General features: G+C 47.5%; 1 protein-coding gene and 1 long non-coding RNA gene across 7 annotated transcripts in view; one reads left to right on the plus strand and one right to left on the minus strand.

Moving 5' to 3' along the window:
- Positions 1 to 21,292, plus strand: part of LOC135318518 (uncharacterized) — a 53,901-nt gene that overhangs the window by 26,269 nt on the left and 6,340 nt on the right. For 3 of the 4 annotated variants that reach the window (XR_010376650.1, XR_010376648.1, XR_010376649.1), the window contains 5 exons: positions 2,158 to 2,839; positions 4,437 to 4,604; positions 5,751 to 5,826; positions 19,520 to 19,881; positions 20,581 to 20,672. This is a non-coding gene — a long non-coding RNA (uncharacterized LOC135318518). The remainder of the gene's footprint in view (positions 1 to 2,157; positions 2,840 to 4,436; positions 4,605 to 5,750; positions 5,827 to 19,519; positions 19,882 to 20,580; positions 20,673 to 21,292) is intronic. The other variant, XR_010376651.1, reaches the window with a different exon arrangement.
- Positions 5,978 to 21,181, minus strand: LOC105104545 (signal-regulatory protein beta-1). 3 transcript variants are annotated; one of them, XM_064475820.1, is made up of 6 exons: positions 21,029 to 21,181; positions 17,943 to 18,296; positions 11,771 to 12,091; positions 10,867 to 11,193; positions 7,058 to 7,166; positions 5,978 to 6,412 (listed from the first exon to the last, which is right to left on the minus strand). In XM_064475820.1, the coding sequence occupies exons 1-5, from the start codon at positions 21,096 to 21,098 to the stop codon at positions 7,060 to 7,062; spliced, it is 1,179 nt and encodes a 392-aa protein (XP_064331890.1). In that variant the 5' UTR covers positions 21,099 to 21,181; the 3' UTR covers positions 5,978 to 6,412; positions 7,058 to 7,059. The 3 variants fall into 3 exon arrangements, with proteins under 3 accessions (XP_064331890.1, XP_064331891.1, XP_064331889.1); XM_064475821.1 differs by lacking the exon at positions 21,029 to 21,181 and adding an exon at positions 19,629 to 19,752; XM_064475819.1 differs by lacking the exon at positions 21,029 to 21,181 and adding an exon at positions 18,386 to 18,525.

Genomic DNA, 21,292 nt, shown 5'->3' on the forward strand with positions numbered 1-21,292 from the left:
TCGAGCTGTTTGACTCTTCAACCATGAAAGCTAAAACCTAATTTTAGACAGATAGATTAATGGTATCAGAATTATTAGTGCTAATTGCACTAGTAAGAGTTTTTTAAATTTTCTAGATATAAGATTGATATTCACATTCAGCTACAACCTTATACTGTAGTCAAACCTCACTGAAAACAGCAATAACAACTTTTAGAGATCCCACAAACGATGAAGTATTAAAGATATCTATAAACGGAGATACAAAACACCAAGGTGGAGAATATTGTAAAATTGTACACAAAAGTAATAAAAGGAACCCTAAATAAATAGAGGTATAGCATGTCCATAAAAGGGAAAATTCAATATTTGAAAAGATGTCACTTTGCCCAAGTTAATATGTAAATTCAATGCAATCACATAATAATAATAATTCTGAAAGGATTTTTCATGAATTGACAGTGATTCTAAAATGCTTTTGGGCCAAATAACCATGATAGTTTTAAACAACGGAAAGGGTGAGAAGATATGCCCAACAGAGCTGTCAAAACTTACATTATAACGCTAGTCTAACTAACACAGGGTCTTTTTACAGAGAGGTCGACAAGAGGCTTAATGAAACAAAGACCTCTTAAGAGAACCGCAAATTTATGGAAACTTGATAAAGGCACAGGTGACAATACAGATCAGTGGGTGCTGGATAATTGTTTGTGAAAGAAAAAAACTAAGATCCCTAACATCTATATAATGCGTGGGCGTGTGTGCGCACACACACACTATACATATACATATATGTGCACATATTGTAGCAAGAAAAAAGTATAAATGGAAAGAGTTAAATTTGATCAAACATTTCAAATCTTTTTTTTTAAATAACAAAAGCTCCACATGATACCTACACAGCTGCTTTGTGGACTAACTGAAGGAAGAAGAGGGAGTCTCCCATATGTGCCAAGGAAACAAAGATAAGAATGTTTCTTGCAAAGCTGTATGAGCAAAACATTGCATAAAGCTTCAATATTAGTCACAAGGTTTGATACACTGTGGCATATTCTTACAATATAAAACTATAGAGCAGAAATTAATAAAATGGAGCTACATATACCAAAGTGAATTTATCCTACCAACTGTGTAAAGCATAAAAATGAAAAGTTCCCAAATGCTATGTACAGTATCAACAGAATTTATATAAAATTTAAAACATGCAAAATAATACTACATTCTGCTTAAAATTTTATACGTACGTTGGAAAGGTATAAAATCATGCTTGAGATTATAAACACCAAACTCAGGATAGTATTTTAAGCAGGAAGAGCAGACTATAGCAGCAAAATGTTATAACATTCTACGAACATAGGATGGTAGGTTTTTGGATGTTTTTAATGTTACTCTTAACAAATTTGAGAATAGGAAAATGCTTAGTGAGCTTAGTCATTTCAAAATACATTTGCATCAAAATGAAATCAGACTTGCAACAGCTTTAAAAATGAAGGGTTGTTCATGATCTGCCTGATTCTCTATGGGGTGGAGGCAGGGCCCGTTTGAAGCTCATCAGGGTCCAGCCATCCCCAAGTTCCCATGACCAAAGTCTTGTCCTTGACTCAGCTCCAAAGCTCAGAGAGAAGGAACACCAGGAGGGTGTGTGGAAGGGGGCATGTGCGTGGTGGAGGAGAGTGCAGCAGAGGGAAGGGCAGGGGTCTCGGTCACCTGAGGTCCTTACAGCTTCTTCACCCCACTTGAGCCCTTTGGACAGGGCAAGAGGCAGTGTATGGCAGAACATGACAGATCTGTAGGAAGAATCATTCATTCATTCATTCATTCATTCATTTATGTATTAATTCCGCGAATATTTACTACCACCTACTGTGTGGCAGGCACTCTGCTTGGCGTGGGTTCATGGCGCAGATCAGAAATGAAGCCCCTACTCATCACACCCCAGCACCTCTTGCTGAGTTCTCAACTCCTCTCATACCCACATTCATCTTTGCCACCTGTCAGCACCTCCAAGTCCCTTAGGAAGGTTCTATTAGTTGATTATAGCAATACTTTTCTCATTCATTCCAAGGATAGATCACGTGATAATGAAATCCATAGTAGTTTATGAGGGTGCTGTTTTGGGTCTTGATCTCAATACTTTGACCTTTCTCCCACCTCTACACCTTGGACCCTCACCTTCAGGGTCCCAGAAAACTTAATAGGAAAGCTCTGAAACTCCAGAGCGCTACTCAATGCATGACAGTTGGAAGCCTCTGAGAATTCCAAGACACATTTGGAGAAAATGAGATTGTTCACAACCTTCCCCTAAGGCTGGATCATCGATGTGACTTTGTGTGCTCACTCTGGACTCCTCTTGCCAGCCCAGGAAAGGGGCCCTGATCTCCCTCCCTAAGGACTAAGGCTGCCATCAACTCACCTGTTACAGGTTCCGCCACCTGCAGATGTAAGACCATGAAACAGATCACCAGCAGCACTTTTAAAACCCAGGAGGAAAGCTACAAGGATAAGGGCAGGCGTCTCTGGACCTAAGGGACAACAGGCAGAGGAGACAACAAACTGGTCTCTTGGGTGTTAATTCCTTACTCCACCTGGAGACAAAAGTGACCCAGTTGCTCAGAGGATTAGATGTGAGCTTACCTGGCCTCCCAAGGGGTTGTCTGTACTGTGGGCTGCTGCGGACAGTATGAGTCTGGCCCTGGTGGGGGGCTGTGCCTCTTGCTGCACCTTACAGGTGAGCACACTCTCGGACCCCTGCACCGAGGCGTTCACCAACTGCAAGCTTTCCGGGGTGTAGGTCTCATAACTGTTCTGCTTTGGCGTCGGCTGCTTGTCTCACTGGAACACACGGCAGTTCTCCATCCAGGTGAGATGCACGCTCTGGGGTTAGAATCTCTGCATGTGGCAGTTAACGGCCACCAAGTGCAAGGAGGGTGAAGCCTGGGACACTGTCACTGCAGGGGAACTGGCACATCCCAGAGAAATCAGACAATGACTGTAGGAAGTTTACAGTGGGCCCCGTGGTTGGGGGCTGCTCCTTGAGGATGGGTCATCTGCCCAGGGTCTGCCCCAGAGGAGGAGTTAGGTATTGGTTAACAGGTGCGTGAATAATATCGCGTGATTGAACGTGGGAATGCATGAGTGAATGTGTGTCTGGATGGAAGCATGGAATCATGAAAGTCATCCTAATTTCCCTTTCTTTTCTACTATGGTCCTTAAAGACCGAAAGTGACCCTGAGTTCCATGTAAGAACCTATGAACCCTTTGAGTCACTCCATGAGTTGATGAAGATTCGTAGACTCTAATCTTCATGATTCCAAGATACTAATATTTGACATAGGAAGGAACGTAGGTTTGGAGAAGTTAAGTACTGGCACAAGGCCACAGGAGGGAAAACTGGGCTTATGTCAGGGACCGTATGTTTACCCCGTGCTATTCTGACTCCCAAACTGGAAGCCTGTAAGCGTTTATGTTCAAGGCTTCTGAAACTATGATCCAACAACTTCTGGAATTTTTTCCCTAACCAGTTTCACAATTCTGCGATAGAATGTATTCCTTCCTAGGAAAATTAGGAGGATTAAATAATATAGATAATTAAATAATGTAAGTTAATAATATAAAAGCTTAAATATTTCAGTATAAGTCATAGGAAAGCACAGCTTGGTGCAGTGCTTACACTCGGCCAAGGGGTGGGAGAGCCGGCCTGTGGCCCCTGCGCTGACAGCAGTGTGCACTGGCCATCAGCAGGCTAAGGTGTGAGTGTGGGGGGCACAACCTTTCAGTATGTAGATATTCCAATACTTTGTATATTTGTTGCTTCACATGTTCCAGCTTTGTCCATTGTGACCTCTTACTGTTGGTTCCTGAGCACCTTTGACAAACTCCAGTCAATGACTGGTTTTTGGGTTTTGGTTTTATTTTCGTTTGGTGTTTCCCTTTCTCACTTTTTACAGGTTATTGAATTTTTGATAGGATTTCTAAACACAAAGAAGAGAGGTTATCCTTTAATGAAAGAACCTTAGAATACAAGATCCAGGTGATTGACTTAGATAATTTTTATTTGAAATCCAACGTCTAGTGGAAACTCATTCATTCATTTATTAAAATAATTATTAATGGCCTGGTATGTCACGGTCATATTCTGGCAAGTGAGGATTCAGAGTCCCTTCTCATGGAACTGACAGCCTATTTGAGGAAGACGCAACACGTACATCAGGGTTCGTCTTGCGTGGTGCATGAATTTCAGTTTAGATCAATAGCATGAATCCCCCAACACGCAGTTCAGAATTCACTTACCACAGGAAAGTTACTTTGCACAATTGCATCAAGTATAAGTTTGCTGCTGACTCTGGGTCAGCCCACAGATCACTGTGTACTAACAGATGCTCATCGTGGTCAGTAACCAATCACGTCCGTACTTTGAAAGCCTGTAGTAATTGATCACTGTGACTCTTGTTACTCAGCTTAGGCCCAGACGGCAACGTATGTGGGCATGTTGCCCGCTGTCTCCCAGTGATGAATCCATATGAATTTACAAAAATGACTCATTGTAAAAGGGAATTGACGACGAAGACGAGACTGCAATGGAGACGCAACAAGTGGTGATGCTGGAGGTGACATTCCAACTGAATGTAAGTGGATTAGAGAAGAAATCTCTGACCCTGGGAATGGTACACGCAGACTGTTAGAAAGACTCTAGATACGCATCCAGGGGAACTTAGTGAAGGCAAAACTACCCCGTAAATGAGGGAAATGGTGGTGAGGAAACGGGTGAAAATGTCCCAGAGGAAGTCAGAGCAGCAAATACTTCAAATTAAAGGAAGTTTTGTAAAGATTCCACAATTTTGAGCGTACAGAGCATAAAATGTTGGAAACTGATCCAAATACAGCAAGGCATCTGATAATTCACCAAGGCATAAAAAAGATGCTCTTATACTGTAGATTAGACAAGAAGAAGAAGGCAAGCCCTGTTCAAACATTTAGATAAGTTTTTTTTTGTGCTTGTATGTTTGCTAATTTTCTTTTTTAGTAATGGTTTTAATATGATATATTTTCATTATCTAAAAATTATGAATAGAGATAAATAAAAATAAATTGAAGACAGTTGAAAATACTTCTGATAAGCTTTTAGAAAGAAATAAATTGCTTTAATTCTCAAGGTGTCGAATGTGTCAAACTAAATATGATTAGTTTTTTCCTTTTGTCTATGTATTTAAATCTGAAAGGAGGAGAGATTCTAAAGTTTTGAAAAAAGTGTCTCACATCAGAATCATTATTTATACCACTGATGACTGAGATCACTTTTTATGACGCAGTTTATGCAGTCATTTCTATAGTCCTCTTCTGTGCGAAGCGAGAACTGCCTATGTTCTGTTATGTCAGATGGTTGTAAGTGGTCAGGAAGCAAATTAATCAGGTTAAGAGGACATGGAATGCCAGGGTGAGAGAGGAATTGGTATTTTATACAGGGCCATCTATGGAAGGTACCTTTGATGAACTGACATAAACAGAGACTGGTAAGAAGTAGGAGAGTGAGGCAGGCAGGTATGGTGGGGGAGGAAGCAGAGGAGTGATAGGATTTGACTGACTTTCCCAAAGAATCACTGAGCCTGAAACAAGGAAGGCAGTCAGAGACCACAGCAGTAGTGCAGGAGGAGATGGTGGCTGGGACCCGGGAGTCGTGGTCAGGGTGAGAACGTGCCGATTATGCATACAACTGAGTGGTGTGCTGGAGAAGGCTTGGACTGGCTCATGAGAACCCATTGTTACCTTTTCAGGAATCCTGCAAGCTGCTTGTTGAAGTGATGGTAACTTGAAATTGGCCACATTGAGAGTATCTACAGCAAGAAAGTGGTAAGTCCTAGAATTCAGGCTTTCATTTTCTTTTTCCTTCTGGAGAGTCAAATGTTAAAGATTTCTCATCTCACCTCTGGACATCAGCATTTTGGAGGAATAAGTGAATATGGGATATAAGAGAAGGAGAAAGCAAGGATGACTCTGAGGCTTCTGGACACAGTCTATTTACTGTGAGAGAAGGGTCGGGAAGGACGCAGGAGGATGGAAGTTCTGGTTCCATCACAGAGACAGGAGGCAACACTACCTTCAGGGTTTGAGGGGTAGGACATTTAGGCAACGAGGAAAGAGAATAACTGTTCTTCTTAAAACCATGATGGCGAATCATTTGTACTTAAGCGGTGAAAGAGAATCTCAAATGGTGGGGAGTCCAGGTTGGGGGAGGTCCTTCCTGCTCAGAGTGATGTATGAAGATGCAGCTCTGGGAGCCTCGAGGAGTGTGAGAAGATCTTGGGAGTGTGGGGGCAGGCTGGTCTCCATGGAGGAGAGACATTTGGAGCAGAGTCGTGGAAGCTTCCAGCTGGGTTTTCTCCTAGGCTGGGCCCCACAGGGAGGGAAGCAGGCAGCAGAGACTGAGGGTGGTACCCTGCAAAGGAGGAAGGAAGGAACTGTGGCAACTGTGTTCATATTTAATGATCTGCTCATCGTTCAAGAACTGTTGACTGCATGCCTTTTACGTGCCCAGGCTGTTCTCCTCGTGGGATACCTGTCTGAGAGGCTGGGCAGCCCCTGAGAGAGGTCTCTGCCCCCTCAGCCTCCTCTCCAGGCCCTGATGCCCCTTCCCCCTTCCTCAGCCCTTCTCTGTCACATGGAGGGTCAGAGCAGGAGCAGCGCTCAGAGCAGCAGATCCAGGGTTTGTCCCCATTACCCTAAAACGGAGATTCCTTTTGCTCCCACGGAGCCCCAGGGTTCAAGGATCTAGAAATGGCCTCCAAGGGAACCACCCTCTCAGCTGCTCCTCATTCAGCAGCCTCTGTCCACATGACTGCCAGGAGACACCCTTTGAAAACCCCCGATCCAGCCCACCTCCTACAGGACCCCACACGCCTCCTGGGAGTTGGGTATCTTTGAGAGGGAAACCCCATCTCCATCTCCTGGTACTGAGGGAGGTGTGTCTCCTTGTCTTAACTCCACGTGGGCCCTGACCCTGTGTGACCTGTGGACTTGCCTACTGCTGACTTTGCTGTTTCTGGGACAGAACGTGTCCTCCCCACCCTTGCCCACAACTTACAGTCAGACGCAATGCTTCCTGTGGACAAAGATGACAGAGACACCGAGCACCAGCAGCACTTTGTGGCCTAGGAGCAGAACTACCAGCAGAGAAGAAGTCAGCTCTGGGCCTGGAAATCCAGAGACAGAAGGTCTGATGAGAGGGGCCGCACAGGAGCCATTCCCTGGGGCCCCTACTTACTCCAGCTAAGGCCACCTGGGCCCATCAACACTGTGAGGTTTAACCTGCCTCCTCTGTCTTCCACTTAATCTTGAGGAAGAAATCAGTATATAGAGTCCCTCGTTCTCACCCACTCCCTCTTCAGGCTGTAAAGCTCCTCATACTTGAAGGGAAAATGTCAGAAGTGAAAAGAACTAAGACAAGGGAAAAGTCAAATCCTAGTGCACAAGCCTTCACTAGGCAGCCGTCCCCCACCTCATCCAGCCGCCAGGAAAGGACAAAACAGACAAGGGCAGCTACGAAAGGAACCTGAAAGTCCCACCACCAATATTAAATCCAACCTAAATTTGATGATATTGGTAATAGTCTCCTGTAGAGCAGAGCACAGCTCATAGGAAGTGGTTTCAAAGCCTGCCTGATTCAAGAGTTGACAGAGAATCCCCAGAGTCTGTGTAAAGGTTACCTTATAGGTCAAAAGGCATGCGCACTAGTGATTAAGAATCCTGAGATGAGCACATGATTCGGGATTTCCCAGAGGAGCTCATCTAATCATAAAGATTCTTGTAAGTGAAAGATGGAGGCAGGAGAGTCAGAGCAGGAGATGTGATGTCAGAAGCTGGGGCCGGAGTGATGTGGGGCCCTTTGCTCAGGGGTGTGGGCATCTCTGGGAGCTGGAAAAGGCAAGGAAATGGGTTTTCTTCAGGAGCCCTCAGAAGGAGCATCGCCCTGCCACCCATAGTAGGCTTCAGACCTCTACAAATGTGTGACAACAAATTTCTCTTGTGTTGAATCAGTCAATGTGGTAACTTCTCAGTGGCAGTAAGAAGCTAATTCAAGGAGGACAGATGGGACTGAGCAGACAGGCGTGATTTAAGGTGCTTACTTTCTGTAGGGAAAAGGCGAAGAGAAAGAAGTGATGTTTGGCAATTGAGTAGGGAAGGGAAAAAGAAAAAAGTAGGGGGGAAGGGATTTAGGTTCCTGAAAAGCAGAAAAGGACCAAACACTTAGAGGATTCAGAACCTTTCTCCTACTATTAAAACCAAGCAAGCAACCAAAAATTCCATTAACATACTGGGTTCTGGTGTCCTAAGAGAGAAGTCCTTTAAGCTAGATACATTGTGAAGACACTCGAATACCATAAAAACAAACAGTAAGACTGGCATTTTCACAGCAGACCCACTGGACTCAGGACCGTGGTGGGCAGAGCCCTCAGATGTCCCAGGGAAAGCTGTGCGTCCCGAGCAGCAGTGTCACATAGGCATCTGACACTTCCCTTTAGCCTGTTAACACGGTTGACCTGAAAGCCACTTCCAGCCTTACTACGCTAGCAGGCAGGCTGGGTCAGGAATACTGCAGCACGCAGGAGTAACAGCCCCGGTGGAGCCCCAGCAGGGGAAGGAGGATTTAAAAGCAAATCCAAGACCCTCCAGACAAGATGGTGTGGACTCATCTCTCCTGCTCTCCCTGTTCAGTACAAGTTGAACCCTAGAAATGACACAAGGGACAAACATGGGCAGAATCTAGGGTGGAAGAGGCAGCAAACTGGCTAGAGACCCGAGCACAGGAGGAAGAACACCGTGGCCAGGCTCCCAGGTCCCTCTCCTAAGTCGCCAGGCACAGGAGGAGACCCAGGCCTGATACTAGAAAAAAAGACAAAGTCTAAATCAATAATCTAAATCCCTGCCTCAAAAATGAGATAGGAAGAGCAAAATAAAGCCAAAGGAAGCACAAAGAAGGAAATAATAAAGAAAAAAATCAATGAAATTGGAAGCAGAAAAATAATAGACTATCACTGAAACAAGGATTAATTTCTTTTAAAAGACCATTAAAATAGAAAGACTTCTAATACCAATGACAAAGAAAAAAGGAGTAATGACACCTTTCCAACACCAGGAATGAAACAGGACATCACTGCGGACGCCACAGACACCAGAAGGGTAGGAAGGAAAAACTGTGAACAGCGGTAGAGAGAGAAATTTGACAACTTGGAGACAATGGACCAAATACCTCAAAAAGGACAACCTACTGCAGTTCACACAATAGGAAATGAATAATCTGAATAGCCCTAGACAATTCAAATTCATTAAAAACAAAAAAAGATTGTTGTGGCCCAGATGGTGTCACAGGAGAATTCTAGCAAGCATTTACAGATGAGTTAAAAACAACTGTGGTGCAGAAAAACCAATCATAAAAGAAATTTTGGAAAATTTGAATTTCTACTCCAGTTTAGATGATATTGGGGAATTATGGTTGGTTTCTCTGTGAGTCATGGCATAGGTTCTGTGCAAAATCAATGTTCTCAATCATCTGACTACACACCTGTGGACTCCATAGGCACCTGGATGTGCACACAAGACTCAGCTATGAGTGGACACAACTATGCAAATTCTCTGTATCTATTGTTAGATGGAAGGTGTTTGTCCTTTCCTTCTTATCTTTATTCTTCCAGCATGCAGGGACACGGACTCTTGTTGACCGAGCATTGAGCTAGCTAATGAGGACAACACCATAGGGCATATTGGAAGGAACATGGGCTTTTGAAAGGTCATCTGGAGTAAATCTCCTGGAAATCTGATGGACTACCTTACCTCATGGTGTGACAAGAGAGAGAAATAAGACACATATTGTGCATAGAAAGGGGGACTCTGTATGTCCTCGGGACAATGTCCAGCTAGAGGGGAACGTGCCTCTACTTAGCACGTATCTGTTGTACATGCTGGTGGTTCCTGTCGTCAGGGACTCAGTTTGCGCTCATCAGTCTAGCCCAATTACCTGGCAAGACATCTTCAACAGCATCCTACCAGTGCTATCTGAGTCCCTTTGGTAAACTCGAAATCCAGCGGGTGGCTAGAACAGGAAAGGGGATCATGACTGAACCGAGATTTGCATTTAGTACATGTGCACTGAGCACTGGTGATCATTGCTGGTCCACTGTCACAGATCAGGGAATAAAGGAAGCCCATGCGGTGACTACTCACGGTCACCTGGGTGCCTGGACCAGACTGAAACTCCACGTCCTCAGGGCTCCCTTTTCAGAATTTCATAGGGCTTTCTTTGTCCCCTGATTTGTGACAGTGGACCAGCAATGACCACAGTCACTCAGTGCATGTTTACTAACTGCAAATCCCAGTTCAACTGTGACCTCTTCCAGGAGGAGCAGGCTGGGGCCAGGAAGGCGGATGGATGTGGGCTTGGGCTGGGGGTGAGGGGCATCTACCCCGGATCATCTCAGACAAGTTGTGGTTGAGATATCTCTTGGGGTGATGCTACTGATGGATGGAAACATCTAGGATGGAAGGGAGACTAGGCAGAGGTTAGAAAGAAGGAAGAGGGAGGCGAGTGGACAGGGAAGGATGAACAGAGTTCCTGCTTCTTGAAGAGAGGAAGAGACAGGACATTATGGACAGAATCATCTCCCTTCTTCCTTTCTTTCTTTCAAGTATATTGATGTCAAAAGATGTAAAAAAAAAGTACCAAACTCTTACCAGTGGTGACTCTTGGAGTATGGGATTTGAGTGGGGGAAGTCACCTCAAAATTCTACTTTACATTTATAGACTTCTAGATCATTCTATAACAAGAAAGAATTACTGCTTTAACAATTTAAAAAGATAAAAATTTAAAAGCCGTGTCAGGTTAATGGAAGCCTCACCAGGGTGTTCATGTGTGTCCTGGTCCTTCTGGGGAGCAGAGGCCTCCAGGGTGAGGTTGGCGCTGACCGCCGGCTGCCCGTCGTGCTCCACCCGGCAGGACAGCACCTCCCCTCTGTGGGCGGACGAGTTCACCAGGAGCCAGCTCATCCGGTTAAAGGTCCCATCCTTGTTCTTCGTGAGGGTCGATGCTGTTTCTATCCGGGACATGTTTCCATTCTCCACCCAGCTCAGCTGGAGGTCTCGGGGGTAGAACTGCTTCGCCTGGCAGGTGACGTTCACCTGGGTCCCTGCCATGGGCTGTTGGGTGACCTCCAAGGTGGGCGGAACTGAAACAGCACAGGGCAGGAGCTCTGACCTTGTGGAACAGAGAGGTCACAGGGCAGGGGCTAGAGAGCAGCTTCCAGCCAAGCAAGGGGGTGCCTGAGGACAGAGCCAGGCATGCAGCAGGTGCTCAAAAACTCAGCGTGCAATTTGCATATCAGTGAGATCCTAAGCACCCTGCAGGGCACACAGCAGGTGCTCAAGGACTGGTTGCTCCTGTTAGGGTTATAATGTGGGGAATCAGTAAGCAACTGGCATGCAGTTGGAATATAATAACTGCAGCCAAGTAAATGAAATCCCTAGGCACTTAAGGGCTTGGCTTAGAGTAGGTGCTCAGTAGTTGGAAATGCTGTTGTAAGTAAAGGAAACTGCTGAGCACAGTGCTTGGCACGTGGCAGGTGTCACCTGGCAGCTGCCGTTAAATCAGTAGTGAGTGACCAGCACATGGAGGTGCCTGGTGGTCAGGAAGGACTGTCAGGAAATCTGTTCCAGGCAATTCAAGGCCTGAAGCCAAAAGCAGGGGGAGGAGCAGGTGGGGCTTGGGGGCAGGTGTGGGTTCGGGCTGGTGTGAGGGGCATCTACCTCGGATGGTCTCAGACAAGTAGGCAGTCCCACGGAGAGGAGGGCCCCCCTGCAGGGTGGTGTGGGCCACCTCGCAGATGACCTGGGAGCGAACATCCCCCGAGGCCAGCACCACCTTGGCTGTGCTGGAGACGCTGTAGGAAACGCTATCTCCTTCTGGGTCCACGCTGGTCTGGGAGGCTGTGATCTCATTCCCATTTTTGAACCATTTCAGGGAGATGGTTCTGGGGGAGAAGCCGTGGGATCTGCAGGTGAAGCTCACCGTCTGCTCAGGTGAGGCCCTTGTGGCGGGGCCTGATACCACGGGAGGAGAGGGTCTGGCTACAAAAGACCATTTTATAAACAATGAATATGATTGTCCTTATCATCACTAATGAAAAGCTTGCGACACAGTTAACAACGCTTACATATTTGTTTTAGATTTTTTTCAATTTTACTTCAATTCAGTTTTGTTGCAGGATGAGGTAATTAGGCTTATTTAAGTTTTTTTTTCTAATGGAGGGACTGAGGATTAAACCCAGGACCTCGTGTATGTTAAGCTTGCACTCTACCACTGAGCTATACCCTCCCACCGAAGATCATTTACCATTATTTTTTAATCCTTCTATTAGGCCTCGGAGGGCAGTGTCTTTATCCTCATCTTAGGAGGAGACACACAGGTTCCCAGAGGTGAGCTCTGAGTCTGGGGTGGGACCAGCATGGTTTCCAGGCCTGAGTTCAAAGTCCACTTTCTTTCCTCACTCAGGTGAATTCCCACCGATCTGGGTGCAGGAATGAAAAAAACTGATGGCTGTCACTCTCCTGTTAACTCTTCCTAACTGGGCTCCCCTGGGGAACTTAGCTACAGTAAGGAAAGAGTTACAGAAGTAAGTGCAGGGGAAGCAGGGGTGGAGCGGGTCCACCATGGATGCTGAATCAGCCTGGTCAGCAGATGAGACATGTGGCCGGGGCCCCTCCCTGCTCCTCATCTGTGAAACAGGACTGCAGGCCTTATCCTTCCCAGGGTTGCAGTGAGGGTTCAGTCAGGCATTGGAAGCATCCTTGCTTTGAGTAAAATCAAGATGCTTCACAAAACTAAACACAGATCTCTCTGTAACCCAGACTGTATTTATATCCAGAGCTCTCCCTTCAAATATATGCGATAATTTACTAGATAGATGTCATTCTCTCCACAAATATTCCTGTAGGACTAACGTGCCAATCGCTGAATTTCAAAGGAAGAAGGGCGAAGGGATGTTTTTCTGAATCTGGTTTCTTCTCTTGGGTCACTTTTGAGTTGAAAGCAAAGATCACTGAGAGCTGAGAAAGCAGAGGTGGTTAATTTCTTAATTGTTATTAAATCAGAAGAGACACAGACACAGGCCCATGAAGCAGGCAGACGCAGCTCCTGTGTCCTGAAAACATACACAAATCAGCAAATGAAAAGACAAGGAGGTTTCTCCCTGTAGAAGGTCATAGGGTTTCTCCAAATTATTCAGTATTACTCAACTCCTGTAAACGTTGGCAGACAGTAGACATTACAAATATTTGCACTTGTAAATATTTAACTTGCTTCCTAAAATTCATAAAATATTCGGGGACATCATAAGGAGATGTAAGTTGAATATGTCAACTTATAAAAATACCAGCATCCTGGACGCCCCAAAGGGAAGAGAAGCTGTGATTGGTTACCACTGATGGAGAGTTTTTTCAGAGCCTAACGATGGGCTGATCCCTCCAGGATCCTAAGTTCTTCATTTCTCCTCACAGGCCATGAAATGAGGGCCCGAATGGGGTCACATTTATGGGATGAGGCTCAGGGTGGACGCAACTGGCCAAGGGCACCCAGCAAGGAAAGGCTGGAGCTCATCCCACCACAGCAAGGCTGATTGATTTAGTGTCTCTGATCTTTACCTCTGAGCCTCAGTCTCTGTTTCCCTGCAATGTGTGTGACAGCCCCACCCTGGTCAGATGAGGGGGGATGTACTTAAAACACAGAGCCTGGTGCACAGCGGGTGCTTAAGCAGCAAGACCTGTGATTGTTGTCACAAGGTCTGGTCGTTCCTAGTTCTGAAACTGCCTGTTTATTCTTCAGGCAGTGAGAAGGCAGAACACAAGCACAGCAGGAAAAAACCAACAAACAAAAAGTCTCAAATCCTGCTCCGTGCAGCTGGCATGAAAAACCCTAATGAAAAAGCAGCAATAGAACCACCCCAGTATGATTCTCTTCCTCTTTTTTATAATAATCCCTTAAGGAAACAAATTGGGGGAATTGGCTTTCAAAATACGTGATGTCGCAGGCATTTCCCCGCAGACCAGCTCTTTACAGAAAGCTGGAAGCATTCTGAAAGGAGGGAGGAGAGATTCCATCGGTGTCATGTTGGTGTGTTGAGGCAGGAGGGCTCTGGGCTGAGCAGGGAGTGTTTGAGGGGCTTCCAGCCCCTCTTTAAAGATGGGAAGGTTTCCCCAGCGACAAAGCTCAGGGCTGAACAGAGTCCTCTGAGTCCATAGGAGGCCGCTCTCCACCCCAGGTGAGCTCCATGGGAGGAGGTGTCCCTCCCCCTTGATTCAAGCTTCCTTTCTTGGCCTCTGAAGAACTGTCTCCGTCATAGGGTATTCTGCAACGTCCCTGAAAAGCTGTTCTTGCAGCTCCAGCACCAAGGAGGAGTGACCTCTGTCTGGGCAAAACCCCAGCTCCATCTGTGACCTGAGAGAACACGGAGCTCAGGGCTTCTCCGCCCGGGCTGTAGGTAGCATCCCCTGCAGGAGTTAATCAGTCAGGTGCCCGGGCCCACGTGTCTCCAATTAAACCAGGGTTTCTAGGGTGGGGACAGGGGCTGGGGATCGTGTCAGCGTTACCTAGGTGAATCTGATGGGCAGCCAAGGTGGAAAGCACCCAGCTCCACCCCAACCCCAGTTATACTCAATCCTGGAGGGAGTGAGCCGCCCGAGGCCTCCGGCTTCTGCACATCAGAGCTAACAGTGGCGGAGCATGTACACTGTGCCGGCTCTGCTCTAAGCTCTGTACATGGATCCCTCACTCAGTCCCTGCAGCAGCTCTGGGAGGGCGGTGCTGACAGGGATGGACCAGGCCCCTGAGCCCCAGTGTGGAGAGGGACGCGTCCGAGGTCCCAGAGCCGGGATCTGGCTGAGCTGGGATGGGAGCCCAGGCAGCGGGGCTCGGCCCAGGCTCTAAACCACTGTGTGCTGAGGCTCAGTGACACCCTAGCCCACCCCATCTAGGGCTTTCTAGAACCTCTGCAGTCATCACAGACCCTGAAAGGCAGCCGAGATCACAGGTGGGGAAACTGAGGACTAGCGGGAACTGAGACTTGCGCAGACCACAGCCTGGGGGGACAACGCCATGGCTCACTGAAAGGCTGCTCTGTCAGCAGGCTCATCGTACCCTCAGGACATCCTGCAAAGATTGGTGTGATTGTCGTCCTTCTACAGGCCAGTAAGCCCTGCAAAGGGAAGTGAGACACAGCCTTGAAACAACACCTCAATTTGGGGGGGCCTACTTTGTGCTGGTGATTTAGACATACAGTCTGAAATCCTTCTAACCTGCTAGAAAGAGTCCATGATTATCACCATTTTAGAAATGATAAAACTGAGGCTGACAGAAATGAAAGTCTCTTCACCCCCACAACCATATCCCAGAAGGAATTCCCTTGACCCCTGAGGTTTCATGTCCAACAGCAGAGCAGGCGCCCACTTTGAGGAGCCCCCACACTGACCACCACCCTCCCCTTTTCCCTCTGAGATTCTTGACTTCAAGCGAGACCAGGGAGGAGTGCCCTCCGAGGGCCCAGGCCTGGGGACTCCGTAGCAACAAGGGGGAGACATGGGCTCCTGACACCTGAGTCTAGAAAATGAACTCTGTCCATGCGGGGATCCCAGCATCCCCTAGGAACTACCTCCCCCTCCCCATCCTCAGTCTGCGGGGGGCCAGGAGTGGGCTTGCCCGGTGCTGCTGGGATGCAGCAGCCCCTCTGCTCTGTCCTCGCTCCCCTTCCCGGAGCTGCTCCCGCAGGCCACTCAGTGAAGGGGCAACATCACAGCAACAGGGAGAAAAGGACTCCTGGGGCTTCTGAGTGCGCTGAGCCCTGCCTCATAGGAGCAGCTTCAGGACGCCAGGAGACCCTGCATCTGTCTGTTCCCAGTTATAACGCTAGCCTTGCAGACACACAGGATTTTTCTTTTTAATACTTATTTCTGAAGAACAGAACAGCACAAGATTTTAAAACGAAAGTGTTAGAGCTTTCTCCCCACTTTGACAAGCACAGTGGGGTGTGCAGAGAGCTGGGTGTGAGTCAGGCTGCTTGTGGTTCTACCTTGGCCCCCTTACCTGCTCATCTGCCAGGTCCCCTCTCAGAGCCTCAGGGGCACAGATGGCCCCTCCCTCAGAGCACTGCCTATAGGCAGTAAATGCCAGGAGGAAGATTCAGCATCTGACAGGCTGCTACCCCCTCACCCCCTCCTGCCTCCCTCCTTTCTCATCCAGGGAATCATCTGAGCAGGTGCTTGGGGAAGAGGATGACGGTCTCCTGGGAGGCAGCAGGTCTGAGTGGGGTTGGAGCCAGTTCCCACCTGTGATTGGCTGTGCAGGGGAGGCACCACCTGGGAACGTTAGTGATACCCGCAAAGCCAGGATTAACCTTCCCTCCTATGTCCAGGGCTTGTGGGGATATTTGCTTGCTACGACGGCTGAGAGTGAAATTTTGCTATATCCACACAAATTAAAATACACATACTCTCTGATGTAGCAATGACACTTCCAGTCGGTATTTCCCCTTTGAATAGAGTGAGGCATGGACAGCGGTATCGACTGAAGTGCTGTCTTAATAGCCGAAGGTTGGGGCAACTTGGTACCCTTCAGCAGAAGACTGCAGAGGGAAAGACGCTCTGTCCGTACCGTGTGCTGTTTTGCAGCTGCTGAGACCCTGGGCAGCTCTGGGTGCTGACATGGGATGAGTGACTTGGGATCATGTGGCTGAAAGTAGGTAGAGGTTGCCAGTCACCTGGGAACTCAGGATCTGAATGCAAGGAGCATTTGAATCTTAGGGAAACTGAAGAAAAGTCTCCCTGTTCAATGGTTTGACCCAAGGAGCTTTTTATTCAGCACCTACTATGAGCCAGGCTCTTCCAAGGAGCCAGTGTCCAATGGTGGTGCAGGAAGAGCCTGGACTGAATCAGCTGGGTTCTGTAAGGATCCCATCACTCACTGGCCTTGTGAGTGTGGTCTAGGTCCCTGTCACCTCTTGGCCTCAGGCTCCCCATGTGTAGGTGGGAGGCAGGGCAGTTGGTGTGTAAAAATCCTTCCTGCCCTGACAGTACAGGATTCAGGAGTTCGAATGAGGTTCCTAGGCCTAAAGCAGAAAACCCTAAAGGAGCACCTTTGCTACCTCGATGGGGCAGCAACTAAGACACTGACACGTGGAACCTCTTCCCTGGGTGTGGGACATTCTGAGATGCAACAGCTCTGCTTGGAGCCTTCAGTGACTGTGAGTTGATCCCTGAATCACACGAGGGTTTCGTGACAGACCCTCCCAGGAAACACCCAACCTCTGGGCATCTCCTCCAAACCCGGCTGTGAGAGTTAACACTGAATCTCTGCCTCTAGGAGTTTCTTCTCAGTGTGATGTTTCTTAAGAAATAATGTAACACATTCTACATCCTGCCCCCTACTCTCGGCAATTCCCCGGCCGTGATGGACTTTCCGCATTGGAAGGGAAGAGAACACAAGCTTCATAAGAGAAGAGTCCTTGTCTGCTTTTTCACTGCTGCTTCCACGGCATCTGGAGCAGGGCCAGGCACACAGTAGGTGCTCAGTAAGTGCTTAATAAAGTGAAGACTCGGCCACACTGAGGGGAGCACTCTCTGGAAGCAGGAGGTGAGGTCTGGCCTGTGACCAGGCAAATCACTCGGACTTTAACTCCCTCAAGCATGGAACCAAAGGGCTGCGCTTCCAGACTTTTCATACCAATTACCAGCCATGGGGCCTTGAGCAAATAGCACGACCTCTCCAGGCCTCAACCTCCCTGATCTGTAGACAAGTGGGAAATCGGATCGTGACCCAGTCATCATAAAGCGCCCACTGCTGCACCTGATTCTTATTTTTGCTCAAAGACAGGAGGGCATTTTGTTGACTTGTTGTCACAGAGAAGGGGACGAGGGGCCCACGTGTACTCACCACTCACAGTGAGCCGAGTGCCTGGTCCAGACTTATACTCCACGTTACCAGGGCTTCCTCTCTGGAACTTCACACAGTAGTAGGCACCGGCGTCTGCCGGGGTGATGTTACTGATGCGGATGGAAAAGTCCAGGTTGTCTCTCCTTGTGGCGTCTGAAACATTTGTTACTCGGGGGAAGTGGCCTCCTTTGTAATCATAGATTAACTCCCGGCCTGGCCCTGTGCCCCTGAACCACGTGATGGGCCCCACGGGGAGCAGAGAGGTCATGGTGCAGCGCAGAGTGGCCGTCTCTCCAGCTGCGACCGACACTGATGTCTCAGGCTGAATCACCTGCAGCTCCTGAGCCGCCACTCCTGGAGGGAAACACAGAGCAGTTATTTATTCCTCCTCATGTGATCAGGTAGGTTTTCTCCCGTATTTACCAACAGCAGCTTTCACTGACCTAAAGCACCGTGAGCCCACCCTGAACTCTCCTCAGTGCAGCTACCATCACATGTGACTCTCATGAAGAGCCTGTAATGTGAGACTCCAACACAAACCAAAACCTGAGGCACAGAGAGGGTGAATGGCACAGCAGAGAGCAGGTCTGAGTGCCTGAGTCCTGTTAGCAAATGTCTTGCTTTACCAGATGTTTCCGTCTGTGTGCTTCCTGGCCTCATGGTGGGTTGTACTTCTGGACCTTTGCATTGGGAGGGGCTATGAGACTTCTTTCGACCACGGAGTGGTGAGCAGCAGTGATGGATGTATTTTGTGGTTATGCATTTAACTGCAAGAACCTTTAGGGATCAACTTCCCTGTTCCACAGACATGCGCACACTCATGATGGGGTCGGCTCCATCAGCCTGGGTATTTCAGTGACAGTGATGTTGAGAGCTCCCGACCCACAATGGACATATAGTTTATAAGGGAAGTAAAACATTATTTCAAGTCCCCATAGGATTTTTTCCCAATGTTTAATCAGGTTATATTAGTTAGCTAAGGTTGTTGTAATAAATTATCAAAAGTTTAGTGGAAATCAGAGAAGATCCTAATGCAAAAAGATACATGCACCCCAGTGTTCATAGCAGCACTATTTACAATAGCCAAGAGAGGGGAGCAACCTAAATGTCCATCGACAGATGACTGGATAAAGAAGTGTGGCATATATCTATACACACACACACACACAGAAACACAATGGAGTACTACTGAGCCATAAAAAAGAATGAAAGTTGCTATTTTCAGTGAAGTGGATGGACCTAGAGAATATTGTACTCAGTGACAAGTCAGACAGAGAAGGACAAACACTATATGGTATCACTTATGTGTGGAATCTAAAAATATAATACAAATCAATCTATATAAAAAACAGAAACAGATTACAGACATAGAAAAGATCATAAGGGCAACTATTTTGTCTCTTTATTCACCAGTGCTCCCCAAGTTCCTATAACAGTTCCTAGTACCCAGCAGGAAAGCAGTAAGTATTTGCATGCTGTGTGAATTGCCTAGTGCGACATCTCCCTGAGACCCTGAAGTCTACTTTCAGGGCGTAATCTCTGTGGAAGTTGTATCAGAAACTGCGTTTCCCATGCAGATGACTTGGCAAAAAACAGAAGTACTCTGTGCATGTGCAAGGAGCAGAAGAGCGGAGGAGAAGAAAAGCACAAGCCTCTGCCCCACACCACCCCCTTCCCTGTACTCACTGGCAGAAGCTGCAGAAAACTCATGAGGTGAAAGCGAGGACCCAGGAGGGAGAAGACCAGTGGTGAGACCTGTGAGCCCCAGAGCCAGACAGCCCGAGTTCCAGTCACAGCTCTTCCCTTCACTGCTGAGGGACGGTGAATCTCTCTCTGTTTACATTCTCTCATCTGTAAAGCCCTGGTACGACAGTGTCTACCTTGGATACAGTGATCACATAGGTTAATAGTCATGAGCATTTGCAGCACCTGGAACAAGGTTAGTGTTCAAGAAATTGAGAAGTTCTTACTCATTAGATTTCCTGGGGTTTTAATGGAGGCTTTCATGACCTTGGATATGCGTACGGGTGTGGCTAGAACGTCAGACATAGGTCATATAGCAGGAGTCTCTACCTTTCATCCTCTCCTGTCCAGCGTGGGAAAGGGACTCCGAGATAGCCCCACGTGAAAGTCTACTCATTTTACTAAGACATACATTTGCTTGCCTTAAGAAACTGGGAGAGGGTCGGGATAAATTTGGGGAAGTATAAAAGACGGAGGGTGTTGAGAAACCGGGAAAGACTAAGCATCTGGTGGTGTCATTTCACGTAGACTGAAAAACGCTTTGCCGAGAACATGAGGGAAATCTTTTTGAAACCCCGTGTGTCTGCGTTTGTTTTACTTCCTCGCATCTCCTCGTACACACACACAAACACACACAGACTGCACACGCTGACGAGTGCATATACAAGTGTAGCCTACTGCTGTACTATATGGGTTCTTTTGAGGATTAAGTGAAATTATAACACATATTAAAAGCTCAGTAAAAATTTTGTCACGTAGCAGCCACCCAACACATCACTGACAAAAGTTTGGGAAGGACACATGACAGGGTTTGAACTCTGTGATCTCTGAGTGGGATGATGGGTGATGACGATTCTGACTGTTTCTGTGTATTGTCTGATTTTTCTGCAATTAGGCTCCACCAAGAAGCTGAGCAGCACAACACGGTTCAAGGAATGAACCTGGAGCCGGTTGGCCTGCACTTGAACCCAATGTTTCCTGCCTTAGGTACGTGACATCGGGCAGTTGACTCTCTCTGTCTCAGTTTCCCCTTCTGTAAATCTGGGGTAATAGTCACAGCTTCACACAGGGATGTTGTGAGGGTTACACGAGTTATTATGCAAAAAGCTGTCATTGTTGGTGTTTGAAGCATCGTCTCCTTCGAAGCCCCTGGTGTCCAGCTGCAGGTGGCGGAGCCACAGAGGAAATGCTCAGATCCCTGATTTCATGCTCTCGGATAATGCCCAGCCCTTGGCCATCTGTGGCTTCCCCAAGTGGCACACCCCTGTTTACCTGGAGTTGCTAAACATGCCGGGGGAGGTCTAGGGACAGGGTGAGGGGATTCTACCCCAAGGAGTGCTCACCTGTGAGTCCCAGTAGTAGTGCCAGCAGCAGGGAAGGTGGAGGGTGGGGCCAGGAGGCAGGGGTGGGCATCTTGGAGGTCTGAGGAGCCTGATCTGTCCAATGTGTGTCCTGAGGAGAACCCAGACTTAAGTGCTCTGTGAAGAGCAGAGAAGCCCCACCTCCCGCGATATAAGAGGAAGTGCCTGTGATGGTGTGAAATGTACTGTGAGACTATAACCTGCTTCTAGATTCTAACAGTTCCTGATCCTAGATGGTAACATAGA

This window comes from Camelus dromedarius, chromosome 18 (genome assembly GCF_036321535.1).
Source record: "Camelus dromedarius isolate mCamDro1 chromosome 18, mCamDro1.pat, whole genome shotgun sequence".
Lineage (NCBI taxonomy): Eukaryota > Metazoa > Chordata > Mammalia > Artiodactyla > Camelidae > Camelus > Camelus dromedarius.

What these genes read in the sequence shown, in the direction of transcription:
- LOC105104545 (XM_064475820.1), bottom strand. Translation starts at nt 21,098, where the DNA reads ATGCCCACCCCTGCCTCCTGGCCCCACCCTCCACCTTCCCTGCTGCTG. An exon ending in ACTACTACTGGGACTCACAG is followed by an intron (nt 18,297 to 21,028) that starts GTGAGCACTCCT and finishes GTTTCCCTCCAG; the next exon opens with GAGTGGCGGCTCAGGAGCTG. An exon ending in CACTCGGCTCACTGTGAGTG is followed by an intron (nt 12,092 to 17,942) that starts GTGAGTACACGT and finishes GGTCTTTTGTAG; the next exon opens with CCAGACCCTCTCCTCCCGTG.